Source organism: Corvus hawaiiensis, chromosome 3, assembly GCF_020740725.1.
Source record: "Corvus hawaiiensis isolate bCorHaw1 chromosome 3, bCorHaw1.pri.cur, whole genome shotgun sequence".
Lineage (NCBI taxonomy): Eukaryota > Metazoa > Chordata > Aves > Passeriformes > Corvidae > Corvus > Corvus hawaiiensis.
Window position 1 is genome coordinate 80,390,543 of NC_063215.1, and position 17,002 is coordinate 80,407,544.

The window sequence follows — 17,002 nt, forward strand, 5'->3', positions numbered from 1 at the left end:
TTAGTGAGCAACTTTCTACCCACTAGAGCATGTATGTCTGTACTCCAGGAAATGAAAAACCATCCCAGTCTTTGTAGACTTTAGTGTGACAAATTGCTGAGAGTGGGACCAGAATGTGCAGAAAAACTGCTGAGAACAGTTTGCATTTCATCAGTACATGAAACATCCCTACCTTGCCGGTGACCATCTCTATGACAACACAGCCCAGGCTCCAGATGTCTGCTGCACGTCCGTGCCCTTCTCCTTTAGCTCTAGTGATTACCTCTGGAGCCATGTACGCTTTGAAACAACATATATTATGCCATCAGTTCATACAGCAGAAGGAACAGTACACATCAAGTGACTGACTGGGTACACCAAATGCTTTTTAAAATACCCCATGAATTACTACGCAGGTTTTCTCGCTAAGTTTTGCCATTTGCTGGTTTCTTGTTCTTTGCCCTGTTTTCAGCACAACTGTCTTTCAGTTTGAAAAGGGATGGCGAAAATGCTGTTACAGTACATACTCTCAGTTACTGCCATTTTATGAAAATTGATTGAGCAGCTGTTGTGAAAAGAGTACTGTTTCAGTAAGGCTGCAGAGAAAAATACAACCCCAGAAAACACATGCCCCAGCATCTCTATAGTTACAGACAAATACAATTTTATCTTTCACATTATATCATTCACTGATTGTTTTGGCTTCTGGATGTAAAGCACAAAACTAGCTAAGGTAAAGTCAAGTTTCCCTGAAACAGATGGTTTTACTCCAGCCCAGTCTTCTGGCAGAAGTATCTTCTTTTATGGTAACTAGACAAGTACCTGCCTAGCACAAGCTTCCTTACCTGCAGTCCCCAAGGTACTGTTCACTTCTCCAGGCATTGTCTGGGTATTGTTCTTCAACTTCACTGAGCAGCCAAAGTCTCCTAGTTTAATCAGTCCAGATGATGTAAGAAAGATGTTGGCTCCTAGGAAACACAAGGAAACACAGTAACACTTGTTTAAGCCAGAGCTGAATTGAGCAATGAGGGAGTCTCAATATAGCCTTGGAAGTTGCAGTAGGTAATAGCTGAATTCACACTTAAGATCTTTACCTGTGAATTAAGTGTGGAATATGACAGCATTAAAGATGTTCTGGTGGGTTTGTGCTAACATGAAGTGTACTGGAAGTTGACAAGTGTTAAAAAAACCAAAAAAACACCCAAAAAAAAGCAGTGTGGCAGGCAAATTAAACAGCTTTCCATACAAGCTCGTTACAAGAAATTACTGCTTCAGGAATTCCAGTGCTTCTCCTTGTGAGCATTGAATCAGGAAGAAACTGCTTCCTGGCAGAGGCCATTGCTGTGTGCCCCCCACTAGGATCTCTTCAAGACAGATGATACCGTGCTTGTCAATAAAAACAGTGTGGCCAGCATGATGAGGGAAGGGATCATCCTCCTGTACTCAGCTCTCGTAAGGCTGCACCTCAAGTTGTGTCCCCAGCTCTGGGCCCCTCACTACAAGAAGGAGCAAGTCCAGAGAAGGGAAACAAGGCTGGTGAAGGGTCTGGAGCACAAGTCCTGTGAGGAGCAGCTGAGGAAGCTGGGAGTGTTTAGCCTGTAGAAGAGGAGGCTCAGAGGAGACCTTGTCACTCTCTACAGCTGCCTGAAAGGAGGATGTAGCCAGGTGGGGGTTGGTCTCTTCTCTCAGGCAACCAGCAACACGAGAAGAGGAAATGGCCTCAAGCTATCCCAGGGGAGGTTCAGGTTGGACATCAGGAGGAATTTCTTCACTGAAAGGATGGTCAGGCATTGAACCAGGCTGCCCAGGGAGGTGGTGGAGTCACTGCCCCTGGAAGTATTCAAGATAAACTGGGCATGGCACTCAGTGCCATGGTTTAGTTGTTTGACATGGTGGTGGTCAGTCAAAGGCTGGACTTGATCTTGGAGGTCTTCCAACCTTAGTGACTCTGTGGTCACAGCTGACTTGCAAAACAGAGCTTAGAGCCTTTTATTACACATACTACCAAGTGCCTACTCCATTGCACTTTACTTCCTGAGTAATTTTTGGAGGAGGACTACCATTAAAATAACTGGCTATACTGGCAGCTTGCACTAGAACAAACTTCCCTAGCATAGTTACAAAATCTCCAAGGGAAATCTGCAAATGGCTTCAAGTCAGTTGCTCAACACAACAGTGCAAAATAAGCCAAGTGGTTTTGACAACCTGTGGTTTTCTTTCATTCAACATCCTGCCAAAATACTCATGTTGACAGCAACAGCAAACAGGTAGAACAGAAGGAGCTCCTTATGTCAGGCCACATTCTGGATTCTACAAGTATGACAATGAAAGCACAAGTAGGTTGCAAGTATCAGCTGGCAGAAATAGAGCTTCAGCTGTGATCTTTCTGGAGGAAAGATGGATGGTATGCACAAAACAAAACTACTCACCTACTCTAGGAGCAGGCAGATATTGAGGATTTCACTACACATAGCATCTGCCCATGTCACACGAAAGATTCATTCAAAAATGGCTCATCTCAATAGAACCTTCTACAGTTTCTCACTTGTGTTCCATCTTGAGCAGTGCAGAAATTCTTGGCTGCTCCTCCTTTGTGTTGTCTTGGTTAATGTTTTCCCATTCACTTGGTTGGGCATCCCCAAGATATTCACAGAGAATACAAAGAAGCCTCAAAAAGCTCAAGTCAAAAAAAGGCAGTGCAGGTCAATGATGCCAAAACCCTGCCCGTTTCTCAAAGGACTCTCTGACTACTCTGACAATAGTTGGTAACTATTTAGTCCAAGAGGTATTACACAGAACTGCAATTAATGGGTGACCAAAATTATTAACAGAATTAAATTCCAACCTTTAGTTACTGTAGCTTTTACAAGTCCTGAAAGAATTAATGTCCAGGGAATACAACTCTTCTGTACATTGTGTCCAGTGGTTTTCCACTTCTGGCATTCAGATGCTTGCACATACTCCAGAATTCTTTCACTGGATTCTGCAGTTTGCCATCAGTGGGACCTATGTTCACAGTCACCCTGAACAGGTGTGTTTAATGGAGATGGGTAGACCATCCCTCAGCTTCCTGAATGAAGGAGGATCCAGAAAGACACAAAGCACTACAAGACGGCTGTTTGATGGGACACTAAGTATGGGCAATGCATTAGGAGAGTGACAGCTTCTTTTTCCTTTGAATTACTGTCAACTGCTTTTCTAACAGTTTCAAGCAGTTGCTTGTCAGATATGAAGTAGGCGTACTTAGCCTCCACAAAGAGCTTAGGAAAAACAGTCCTCACTAGCAAACACTTTTTCAAGGATGTTTTGGAAACTGGTATTTCCATTCCTCAAGAAAGCAACATGAAAATTTCACAAAAGGCTACAAAGTGGTTTTCAACTACTACAGTGGATGGAGCCTGGCAGTGCTGAAGTGCAACAATCTCTCTTCTGACTGAGTTTAGGCTACTGGGATATTTTAGTTTAGTACAGTTCAGAACCTTCTTCCAAGGCCTTTTCAACTAGAGTTTGTCCCTTTTAATAAAAAGTAATGACAATTTAGCCTAAGTGTTACCATGAAAGCTCCTGCAAGCCCTTTTCCTGAAAGCACTTGGAACTGTCAAAGGGAATAAAGCACTGAACCAAAGTTTCACCAAGAAGACAGAGACAGCATTTGAAGACTCATGTTGCAGACACTTTCTGTCAGCTTCCATGGATGTGCTGTTGCTGGAGCCTGTTTTGTAAACTGCTTGTTCAGAAACCAAGACCAGATTGCAGAAGGAGTCTTTAAAAAGGGTCTCCTTGTTAAATGACACCTGCACAGAATCCAGCAGGACCCGTGTAAGAGGAGCAGACAAGAGGGCAGTACTTTGAAGATGCCCGATGCTTTTTACCTTTGACAGTTAACACTGCTGGGAGTGTAACAGAATACCTACATATCTGCATGGTTAATAGGCAAAATAAAACCAAAGACCATGAGTACAACAGCAGAAAGGGACCACCCCGCCATCTGTTCCTTTTCTCCCCTTACACATACACTGTCTGAAGCATTGTCACTGCATGCACTGGGCAGAGGCAGGAGGTTGCCCAGCTGTGCACAGCCCTCCTGCTGTGACACCACAGGTCCTCCTGGGCACACAGCAAAGAGCAAGTAAAAGCCACACTCCTGCTAGGGTAGCCAAAACCTAAAGCATTTAAACTCAAGTTTCACACCCTGTACCTCTACCAAATCAGCCCCATAGTAAGAACTGTGAAAACTGCACTAGCATGATAGTCCAGATGTTTTGGTGGAAATTCTATGGGTCCATGGAGCAGCACCAAAAGCCCCACTAAAGGCTGTGCTGTAATTCCAGAAGAAGAGGCAGCTCAGACATTCCACAGCCAGTGCTTAAGCAGTGCAACAGCCAAATTAATTCAAGAAACAAGCAGGCCAAATGCTACTCTTGGATGAGAAAATCAGCTTTCACATACTCTTTTTCTCAGTCTCTTAGAGAGCCATGGCACATGCCCACAGTCTCCTGTTGCAGAGTTTTCCATCTCTTGCTGAACGACCTTCCTTCCTTTGTGCTCATCAGGAAGGCAGGATGGCAGAAGTTTTGAGCTAACAACAAGGTTAACAAGAAGACAATAATACAGTAGCAGCTTGATGAATACTTTTTCGTATGGAGCATCTCATTCACAGGTTTTTGAATTACTAAAGCTTCAGATACAATCCTTTCATTTTCTGTATTCATCCAAGCACTCTTCAGGAGCATGCCCTCTCCTGAAGAGAACCCATCAGGCCTCATTGATTTAATTCCTCTCAATTCAGCACTTGTGAGACCACACTTTGAGTGCTGTCTCTTGTTTTTAGGCTCTCCAGCACAAGAGAGACAATGACACACTGAAGCAAACCCAGGAGAGCAGCACCAAGATGTTCAGAGGGCTGCACCCGACCTACAAGGAAAGGCTGCAAGATGGGTTTGTTCCGCTTGAAGAAGGGATGCTCGGGGGAGTGGGGGGGACTTACTGCTGTTTTCAGCTGTGTAATGGGAGGATAGCAAGACTGTGGAAACAGACTTTTCCCTCAAAAGCACGCTGTGAAATGGTTATGCAGCAATGGACACAACAGCAAGCTCTGCAGATTCCAGGGAGCTATCAGGAAAAAGCTTTTCACAGTGGGGATAGGTCAGTCATTGGAATAGGGCCTCTCCATCCCTGGAGATACATGTATATCTCACCTCAACAATGTCTTGAGCAATCTGATCTAATTTGACACTGGATCTGATACTGAGGCTGGCCCTGTTTAGGACAGACGGCTCAGAGATGTCCACAGGTTCCCTCTAGCATTAAATATTCCATCATTCTCCATCACTGACCAGAACAGCTTCCTTACAAAAAGTTAAATAATTCTAACCAAGAAAACTGGGCTTAGCCACAGGAATTAAAATTCAATACCCAGAAGAGAAATTAAAAGAGTCTCACAAGAGACTATCTCGTGCTACATACCTGCACCACCTACTTTTCAAAATGACGCAGACTAAGCAAAAGCAGTGCAGCCAAATATAACAACCAGCCAACACAACCCTCCATCTGCCCTCACCACCACAGGCTGAAAAACATTTTTGGCAGCTGCATCTTGCTTTGTCTTTTACCCTCATAGAGCTGGATGCCATAATAGCATCTGAAAGACAACAGTGGGACAAGGGAACACTGTTAACCAAAAGTCTGTTTTTGGGCACAAGGTACTTGAAGACACCGAGTACAGGTGTCTTCCAGGATACAGATAAACAATCGTTATAAGATTTGCTTATCTGCTGCTAAAAGAAATAGATCCACAGTGATGTTCAGCAAACTGGCCCTGAGAGATCTAGTATGATCTGACAGCGAGGTTTTCATAGGAAAGCAGTTTTAACAGTCTGAATGTCATTTTTCCCTATCAGAAAAATAAGAGTACCAATCTACATGAGAGATAAAATTAAAATTAGAGTGTTCTTTACTGCTGTTAGCCTGAAAACTTAGGGATGCAATGTTAGCATAAAAGAAGTCAATGAGCAAAATTGCAGTGAATGCAATGCATCAGGTAACCTTTATAAATATAACCTCTGTGGTCTGTCTTTATATTCTGTCATGGAGTTTCAGGAAGGTCTATACACAGATGTGCCTGCAGTGACCCTCTGTTACTCTCAAGAAACACCCCAACATTTGAAGTAAGGAACCTGTTGTGACAGAAATGCCCTCAGATAACACAATGTTACAGTTCTGTTAAACAGCTTTTCTCACTCCATGCATTTCCCTGAAGAGCAGAAGACCTATTTGGAAACATATCCAGATATCAGCAATGACACTGAGCAGCACAAAAGAAATCCCTGTCAGCCAGCCTTGGATTTTGATCACAACGAGCTTCCAGGAGAGCATAATCCAGCTAAGCAGAACCTGGACAAGGAATGATCAAGAAAAGGGCAAGGAGAGAACTGTGAAAAACACAAAGGGAAATCCACAACTGGAGAGAAACCTTTGGTGAGGAAGGAGAACCAGAAAAGGTAAGATTGCTGGGGAATGGGAGTGAGGGAAAGTGTTTCTAGGAAAAAAAAAAGCCAAAACTGACTCAAGAGTGGCCTACCTGGGTGGAAGGCCTCTGGATCGTAGATAGTTCTTTTCCCAAATGAGAAGCACGAGGCCAAAGGACCAAGAGCAACTGGGAACCTCCTACACTGCTGCGGTGATTCAAAACCCTGTGAGCAAGAGGGACATAGAAACCCAGCATCGTTGGGTTGCACTGCCTTGTCACAAAATGAGCATTCACAGGGCATATTGTGAGCATTGCTTCCCCTACCTTCACCTATGTTTCCTGCCATCGGTGAGCCAAATATGCCACACTAACAAAACCAAGATAACCAGGCATGGAGGATGTTGTTGGAAGGCGCAGAAAAAGAAAAATGAACCTGAAATGAGGACTGACACTGGATATCTTAAAAGCCAAACCCAACCCCCCTTTGGTTACTGTAGTTTCAGTCTGCTAATTATGTAAGCAAATGCTGACAGCCAGGCATGAGAAGATATATGTATGGAAAAAAAACACTAGATAAAGGGATATCCTAAAATAAGTTCTTTTAACAATGGTTTTGTTACTAAGTTTAATCAGCCATTCATCCGAAATCTAAAACTCTTCAGGAAAATGGAATCACAAGGAAAAGTTCTGATGCACAACTCTAGCACTGTACACTGCCTGTCAGCTCCAGAAAACACCACTTGTTTGCACAGACAAGAAGGAAAACAGTATTACATAACTCAGTACATTATTACTAAAAATGCAAGGACTAATAATTGAGTTTAGATAAAACCCCAGTAATCTTAACAACCTCTAAAAAAACTATATAAATCATGGGCAAAATTTATGAGTTTGAAATGACAATTGTGAGTGTATTTTTACGATCTACACTTAAAAGAAAAAGCATGAAACTAGCCAATAACTTGTAAACTGAAAAGTTAATGGAAGGCTTTATACAAATAATGGCTGCATAGATAATGCACACTAAATATGCAAATACATCCCCCCCATCCTTCCCCCTGCTCTCATCTACCACACTGAAACAACAACATGACCTTTTTCGTTAACATTACCTTTAATGTCTCGATGAACAATACCATGTTCATGTAGTACATTGATAGCAATCGTGATCTGCTTTGAGTAGAGCCTAATGACATGCTCCTGAAGGCCCAGTTTTGATACCTCCTCCAGAGTGCCCTCATCACAGTACTCCATGAAGATGTACATTTCTTCCTGTTGTGGAAACCAAACCAGATTTCATTGGGTGTCATTTTTTATACTTTAAACACTGAATTAAGATATAGTTTTCCTTACATGCTTCATTGTTCATGAAATGAGTAATAAAGGTATCATGTAATGTCTTCATGAAAGTATCACTTACCATAGAATATCTAATAAATCATCTCCTCAGAACTCTATTCTCTCTAGCATGCTGCAACCTAACATATTCTATTGCACAGTTAGGAAATGCTCTGCTACATGCCTATCTATCTGCATCATTTATACATAACTGATACTACTTGGTGGTATAAAAATACAGTGCTTTGGCATCAACCAAAAGACACTTCAGAGATCTTGCAGGCATATTACACAGAAATGTAAACAGATTTTTTGCTTATTTAGAGGAGGGGAAAAAAAGGCACAAAATGATGGTTTGGGCTTGTTTTTTATCCCCTCTCTCTGTGCCACTTCCTGCAGTATCATGTGTTGATAACTTGGGATGGGCAAGTTTTTTGTTCTTTGCTGTGGCTTGAACAACCATGCCAACTCTAACTCACTTTAAGGAAAAATTAGGTTTCTGCTCCCACTCTGTCTTCAAGCCCAGCTGATTTCAGCCAGACTGAATTAATATAAAAAGATGGCAAAGACACAAGGTTCTTAGAAACTAGTCCGAGAAATCCATGACCCAGTGGCACAGACACCCAAATTTGTGTCTCCAAGTAGAGAAATGCAGAAAGCAGCCTATGTCCCCTTCTAAACCAGCAATGGGTCACCAAACAACTTATTCCATATTGAGCAAATCAGTCAAATCCAAGCAGCACTTTCCAGCAAGACATCAGGACTTGAGACTCACAAGTGGGAAGAGCTTGTGGGAAGCAGAGAGTAATAGAAAGCTGGCTATCTCAGCACACAACTCTGGAATCCAAGTCCATAGAAAAATACATTTCATTAGTTCTGCTGCTGAAGGAAGAAAACTTGCTTTTTCCTTCTGAAGAGATGCTAGCTGAATTCCAGTACTTGTCTGGCATCAAGATTTAAATGCCAGCACAAAATTTTTCCAGGAATCAACATGATACAAGTACAACCTTTGCTGCTAACAGGGACAGGTTTTAGCCTGTCTAGTCTTCATCTACATACAGAAGTTACCATACCATATATGATATAACTTGCTTTTAGACCAGTTCAACAGAGTAGCAGCATAGAATAGTTCCAGCATTACTCACTCTATTCACTTATTTTAAGCCTTCTCTGTTTATGTACCAGTTCCAAAAAGTCCAAATTATGTTTCAGAGACCTCAATATCCAGAGGAAAAAAGACACACTGCTATTCACAGAGATAACCAGACAAGATTAACTAAAATGTTCTCATGTAAAAACCTCCAATAATGCAAAGCTTCTTAAAATTTTCTCTTTGCCTTATAAAAAAGCCCCAATAATTTATGTTTTCTTACCCTGTGGAGCTCCACACCAAAATAACGAACCAGATTAGGGTGTTTGATGCCTTCAAAAATCTTCAGTTCATCAGCTGTTTCTTTGATGGTTTTGTGATCATTAGGTTGAAATCTTATCTGCAAGAAAGATTTGTCATTATTTTGCTGATATTTCAAATTAATAACGAACAAAAAAAGCAAACAACCCATCCTGAACTCAAACACAACAAAAAGCTCTTTTTGTATTGTTGTTGCTGTTGTTAAATAGCATCATCACACAAAGCTCCAGAATACCCCTCTCCATCCTCTGATGGTTTGTTTCATCCAAACTGAAACAAATAAAGCACATTAAGCTATTTCTGGAAAATTACCTACAACTATGATGATTTATAAACTTTGTAAGAGCAAAATGCTGTTACTTAACTGTAATATACACGTGTGCACAAATATCTATCTCTTCTGTGCTTGCCTTCTAGCTTAAGTGTGGTAGACAGACACAATACAAGAGAATCTAAAAGCAATGTCAGAGAGAGCTATCATTCAACAAAGACTATTTGCCAGGTACTTCATCACCTGAGAGTCTAAGGGATCTCTTTGAGGGGTTTTTTCACTGAGAACAAGGCAGCTGCAAGGAAAAGGTGTGGCATGGAACAAATACAATCAAAGGTTTTGACGAAAGAAACAGGTTTTCATTACTTCTCCTACAATATGCTGTGATGGACTGTTCAATGAGGAAAAACATTATCGGTGTTCTGAAAAACTGATTTAAAGCTTCTAACCACACAAAGATAAGCAAGATGAATAGCAAGTTATGGAAGATGCTACTTTTATCATATTGTTAGAAAGTAGAAGCTTCATTATTTGAGTGCAGGACAACTGCTAAAGAAATAAATGCACATATTTTGCCTTCAGTTGCTAGGAAGTTATGACTGTTATGTTCTGTGTAACAATTCCAGGATACAGTTTGTATTCAAACAGTGGTAAAATTAAATACATGAAGATTAAAAAAGGTGACAATGATATTTAAGTATTTTACATATTCCCTAATGCATAGTTGCAATACTGTGTATTTGTAGTAAGCCTGACCACCATAATTTGAAGTCATTTTAATGACACTGTGGTTGAGGTAACACAGTGTGAAGAAATCTTGGTGCAAGGGCAGGGGAATGCAGTGTTCTTAACTAATTTTTTAAAAAATCAATCTATCTTCCCCCAAGTCATTCTTAAAGAAATCCAGAAAGGCCTTTTATTTGGAAGTTGCAAGTAGTTTGCATTCAAGCCTAGTGAAACAAACATCTGTCAAACAGGATCTATTTATGAGCTTACTTCAGCTTCTGCTAAAGAGCACACATATGCTAATCTGTAAACAGCACCTGCATCTAGAAAGCAACTTTGAATTACAGAAACAGAGTGCTACTGATGGGAGGGGGGGAAAAATCTTATTTCATCAGGAGAAAAAAATGTAACAACAGCAAATTTCAAGTGTTGGTATTAGTCAGGGAACGAGTATGGTACAAGAAGTTAAGCACAAGCCCAGTCTTGCTTTTCCACACCTTGGAGATCACAGATGTATTGTGTGTGTAAGAACTGGCACGTAAAATGTAGCTGCTGCAACATCCAACGGCTGCCACAGTAACTGCTGTGAACAGATAATGCTTGCAGTTGTCTAAAGATGCGGAAATGCATTAAAACTAAACAATAATTTAAAAGAAAAACAACCACAAGGTGTTGTAGGGGAAACAGATCTCTACGCCTACACAGCTTCACTTACTCCTATCCTGAAAACTAGATTTCTGTACCCACCTAGTTAGTCAGCAGTTTTGTGACTCAACCTAGCTCACACTATGGGAGAAGCTGAAAAACATCTGATATCACACTTCCTATCTTTACTCTAAGGAATGAGCAGAAAAGTAATAAAATGTGAGACAAAACACTATGAAGTAAAATATACATTTGTGTGCAGTTTTCAATAATCTTTCAAAATCATTTAAGATCTCTTAATGGAAGCTCACATATATTAAACAAGAATTCATTTAAGTTCACAATCACCCTACGAGATTACCAAAAAAAAAAAAATCATCCATTTTACAGACATTTAAATTGAAACTTATAAACTGAAAACCAACTTGAGGAGGAAAAAGTGCTAACAGCAGCTGTAGCTACATGAAGACACAATTTGTCTTCCCATCCTTTCCCCATTAGCTAGCAGCAGTGTGCAGAAACCCTCAATGCCTGCTACATCACCCACATTTGGTTTAGAAAAAAACAAGGGCAGCCGAGATTCTTGTAGACACAGTACTCACTTCCTTCATAGCCATCAGCTCTCCAGTGTCAACACTGATACAGGTATAGACCTTCCCATACTGGCCTTCACCTGCAAAGTTAGAGTAGGGCAAATTCAGTACACTACCTTCAACAAGCAACAGGTACATCAACTGCAATGAGGAAACATCACTGAAAGCAGCTTGCCAATGCTGTTTACCTTTCTTTTAATTTAAAACTCCAAGTAGCTTTTAACTGTAACACTTAATGCTACATTCATAGCCCTGAATTCAAGCTGAATAAAAGTAAAAACATTAATCTGCTGACCTGAAAGAAAACTTCTCAAGAACATAGGTTTTCCCCCAAAATCCCAAACCAGAGAGTAAAAAAGTGATCATATGGGGGAAACAATAAGATTGGTGAACTAAATCCCAGAGTTTGAACTCATTTCCATTTCTGGTTCTTCCAAATGTAGAACTCAAACATTTTATAAAGTTAAGCACACGCAGATATCACAAGATCATGCCTACATAATTGTCCTAACCAAATCCTTCTCCTCGTTTTCTGTTATTTGACCAATGAAAACTTCAGTGAAGTGCTACATTAAGAAAATCCTAGCTGCAACAGTATGTTGTATTTTAACATTTTGATTTCAGTAAAGCTGGTAATACCTATGCAGAGACCCAAGATTTTTAAAGAGAGCCTTTGATTTCCTTCACGAATACTAAGTTTGGTATTTAGCTAGATAAACAAAAGTATAAAGAACATACCAATTTTGTTTCCTCTCTGCCACTTGAAAGTCACTTTTCTCAAACCTACGTGCATGACATTATCGTAAGATTTCGGTGTGTCACAAACTTGGCCAATGATGTTCTTCCTTCTCATCTCTCTGTATCTCCTTTCTTCAAACAACTGAACAGACTTTTGAACAGCTTCCATCGGGGCTTGCTTGGAAGCAGTATCTAAAAAGAGTGATGAACAATTTCCTTGATTGAGAAATATTCGCTGTTACATTTTGTTACCTTTTGATAACACATGAAGTGACCAGAGTTAAAAGAAAACTATTTTGTGAGTCTAATTAAGATGTAGAAAAAGAATAAGACATTTTAACATCACATACGAAACTAAAGTAAAATGAGAACAGTGGTACTTTACTAATCATCTTTTATTTGATTCAAGGAAATCACATTTATGAAATGCAACACACTTGTTTGCATTTGACCTGTAACTAACCTCTGATTGTGGAAACAGGGTCATAAAAGCACTAAGGAAAGAAGGACAGGTAAGGTTTTTTTCTACAGAATTATGAGAGGTTTCTTCAAAGACTCATGGCATCTGTTATTTCAAAGATTTAGAGGTATTAGAAACTCCAGCTCTCAAGTCTTGTCATGAAACAGCATCCTAGTGAGACCAAAGAGATCTCAGGGCAGTGTTAGTGCATCCCTCCTCGTAAAGCACAAAAATCATACACCTGTCACTGCTGGCACCAGTAGCCTAACCCGTTCCTGTCTCCAAAGGACAGAGATACTGATACTCCCAAAGTATATATTCTACTCCCCTACCCATAATTAATAGTACTTCCTCTATACTAAATATGCCTTGCTGTAGTTTCAAAACAAAATCTTTGTCTTATTCACAGTGGACTGTAAAACCAGTTCCCATTACAGCAATCTTCTAGAAATTTTCAAGTTTTCCCTCATTCTTTTTTAGTTTAAACAAACTCAAATTCCTTCAGTATTTATGTTCCAACTTCCAGATTTCAAAATGAGAATTTGTAATTCCTCCTGTGTTCTGTGTAAGACACATAATGAGACCAGTTTCTAATGTGACAGAATGTTTTTCTCATCTTTCATGAGGCTCTACCCTGCCACAATACGTGCAGACAAGCTTCATGTATCAATCCGCACAGTATAGGAGTGTCCGAAGTAATCAAGTTACTTTCCGTTACATGAAAATCAGTAGTAGGACAGAGAAGAAGAGGTCTTCAATTTAGGAAACAATAGCCTTCAATTTAGGAAACTGTGGGATCACACACTATTAGACACCCAAATTAAGAAAAATCCCACCTTGGGGAAAGATCTTCTTGTGATTTTGTTAGCAATATCCTATACCTGCAATGAGGGCTTTATTTTTTGTCCTAAGTATAAAGCTGTGAAAACCTCTTCACAATCCACAATAAAATCCAACCTTTCAGTACAATTTAACAGACATTACATTACAGTGACCCTAAACACATACCTTTGGTCTGGTTGATTAACGTTCTGAGCTCCCAACTCCGCCGGGATGAACCACTTGAGTCTCCTTTTGGATACAATGGCTCTAGAGAAATAATAGTGTGAGCACAAAGTAGCTTTATCTCTTATTAAGGATTATGTCAATATATTCAGCAGAAGCTAAGATCTTACATATAGGACTAATACACCCTACATGTAGAGCAAAAATATGCTCTTGAAATCAAAATCAACTTCTCTTTAGAAAACAAATTATAAAAAAGAATTTCATTTATATAGAAACAGAGATCTCCTTCCACAACTGAGGGGAGCACCTTAAGCCAGGCCACTCAGAATCAAACATGCAAAATATCTGTAGAAAAATAATTTTCTAAGGTTCCTTAGAATAAGATTAGTATGCATTCCAACCTAAGCCACCTTCCTTTTCATACAGATACAAAAAAAAAAAAAAAAATTGAATAAGCATGAGGCAGACAATGTTTTCAACATTTGCTTAAAAACTAACAAAGATGAAAAAAATCTCCCACACCTTTTTAAGGCATTTCTCTCTATGAAATCCAGTGTGGATGACCACAATATCAATTCTATTTTGCTTCAGATTTTGTACTTCATTTTAATTTTCACAATCAATCTTTCAAGGTATTTGTTGCAATAAATACCACATGTACAGGGGCTGGGGAAACCTGAAGGAGAAGCCCTGATCAGGACATCAAGTGACACATCCTGTCCCTTCTTCCAGGATTCAAATAACAGCAAGTATTTGTAATATGAATACTGCAGGGATAAAGAACTGGACAGAAAACACTTCACTGTCCTGATGGATCCAATTCATACCTCATTAACAGTGTTTTGAAATTTACTATCAAATGGGGTATATAATTCAGAAATCGTATTACTAATTTCATTTTGAACACTAGAACTTAGAACAGCACCAGGAAATCCCTTCAGATATAATTCAGAAACAATATGAATGGCAAGAGAATAGTGGATATGTCTGAAAACAGAAGGGCTTACTCTGACCATATAAGCCTACACGTTAAAAATCTAAGATTTCGGAATGAGATGAGGTGAAAAAAATTTTTGGAAAGGGTAAGAACTGGGAACAGAGAGAAATATGTTAATGACATAAAGCATCTGCACATCTAGGTCACAATTTGTTACTGTGACAATCACCTTCTCGCTCTTCAGTGGGACTGGAGTGACGACTAAGGGATCTGAACTGCAATTCAGCTGCTATTGAAGCAAGTCGATCATTTTCAGGGACACTGGAACCCCTGTTAAAAAGAGCCATCATACTAATTAACTTGTCATTAGTATTTATTTAGTGCAATGCTAATTTAACTGCAATTTTTAAGAGACAGAACCTCTGAGGCCTAGGATACGAACCATGAAAGCAACATGAAAGAAAAACTGATGCTGAAAGGTAAACAGAAAACCCTCTCTATGCTATTTTGCCCCCAAAATGAAGACTTTTTATATGATTTTAGTTATGCTGCTCTATGAAAAAGACCTAAGCTTCCAAAGCATAAACTACTTCAAACTGTTTCTTGCCCATAGCAACAGAATCCATTTTCATGACTTGTAACCTACTACTAAGACAGCTGCTGCAGGATACAGCTTGTGCCAGAGTTGGATATACAATCAGAAGTGATTCAGCTGGGTGATAATGTGAGCCACATCATCAGATGAAAGATAGTAACTGAATTCATATGTGCCTAGTGCACTGCAAATGCAGTCATAGTCCATAGTCATTAAGTCAGAACCAGTGGGAAGAAACACAAGCTGTTTGACAGGAAGGACACTGTTAAATGACAGCAGCCTGATCGCTTGGAGGCCCCAGTTTGTCCAGACAGCACAGAGTGGAATCAGATGCCTCAGAGTAAGAGCCAGATGAATAAGAAGGCTGGAGAGAAAGGAAAAAAATACTAAGAGAAACAAGACTTCAATTATTAGGTCTTCAGGCACCTTCCTCCAGCCCTAGACAACAATTAGTCCACTTATGTTTTAGAGACAAATTCCTTGTGGAAGTCTTTCTACCATTAACTCCCTTTTGGACAAGGCTCCCTTTCAATTTTTAAAGTCTGATGGGGAAGAATTGTGACTGATGTCTCCTTAAACATACTGCTTTAAAGGTATGAGCTAAACATTACTGAAAAGTGGGCAACATTGTTAAATCCTTCACTGAAAGCTAACAACTACAAAAAGATGAAAGATAACTGGCCTCACAAGGTGTATGCACACCCATGAGAGGACTACCCTACAGTCCTTAAGTTGTTGCCAAATTGTATCTGATTATTACCTAGGAAGAGTTTAAAAAAAAAAAAAAAAGAAAAAAAGAACAAAAACAACGATCTTGAGAACAGAAGCCAAAACTGAAAACAACCTATTCCCTTGCAAATGTTCTCCATATGATGTTTGCTTTGCACTTCCTTCTACTTCCCCACTAGATTTTGTAAGTTTGAGCAGGAACTGAAAGTAAACTAGTGCAAATCCCCATTATTCTTCAGGAAGTCGAAGTTTTAATGAGCAAGAAGGCGAAGGTGGCTCTCAGCATATACAGAGCAACAATTCCTGATGTACAAAATGCTTAAAACCAAGCAAAGCTACACCACCTCTAAAATGAGGCAGCAACTGAACAGAGGACCCTAAGCATCGCAGCTTTGAATGCAGGTGCCTAAACCCCATTTCAGGCCCATCTCAGGCACCCACACCTTTTACTGATCCAGAAAGTCGGTATGCACATTATTAGGCAAAAATTACAGTAAAAGACAAGAATGCTTGATAATTTTTGGCTACAGCCCTAGATAAATAATAAAATGACGAATAATAACTCAGCTCATAAATTGAACATCTATGTAAGTTATTAGTGTGAACCTAGTGTAAATGTATAAATATCAGAAAGCTCAATGTAAACAGTCAGGTACTGGTGCTTTGAATTTTTATATTATATTGACTATTTTTCTTTTGGTTGTTGTTGTTGTTAAGAAAAACTTCACTAGAACTATGGTGGCATTTGTACACTATGCACTGCCTAGTACAATTGATTTACAAAGTTCCTACTTTCAACTTTTCCATACAAAGTTTCTGTCTTTGTGCTATTCCAGCACTGGACTCCACACTTTGCAAAACCACAAAACACTTCATCGATCCAAAAGACTCCATTTCTCTTTTGGAGCACAAATAAAAGAAATTCATAATTAAGACTGCAATTCATCAAAGTTTGCAACTTTCTTTTAACTACAGTAGAACAAAAAAAAGAAAATTGTAGAAATATATTACATTTTGCCTTCCTCAATAAACAAAACCCCTAAAAAAACCCAGCAGCCTACAGAACTCTGTCTCTGCTTTCATAAATTTTTTCTTCAAATTAT

At 39.6% G+C, this 17,002-nt stretch overlaps 1 protein-coding gene across 4 annotated transcripts in view; it reads right to left on the reverse strand.

Moving 5' to 3' along the window:
• Positions 1-17,002, reverse strand: part of MAP3K4 (mitogen-activated protein kinase kinase kinase 4) — a 68,274-nt gene that overhangs the window by 1,708 nt on the left and 49,564 nt on the right. For all 4 annotated transcript variants that reach the window (XM_048299669.1, XM_048299668.1, XM_048299666.1 and 1 more), the window contains 8 exons: positions 14,805-14,905; positions 13,639-13,719; positions 12,171-12,362; positions 11,442-11,512; positions 9,160-9,276; positions 7,561-7,720; positions 825-947; positions 173-279 (listed from right to left, as the gene is read on the reverse strand). In XM_048299669.1, coding sequence (XP_048155626.1) covers positions 173-279; positions 825-947; positions 7,561-7,720; positions 9,160-9,276; positions 11,442-11,512; positions 12,171-12,362; positions 13,639-13,719; positions 14,805-14,905 — 952 coding nt within the window. The remainder of the gene's footprint in view (positions 1-172; positions 280-824; positions 948-7,560; positions 7,721-9,159; positions 9,277-11,441; positions 11,513-12,170; positions 12,363-13,638; positions 13,720-14,804; positions 14,906-17,002) is intronic.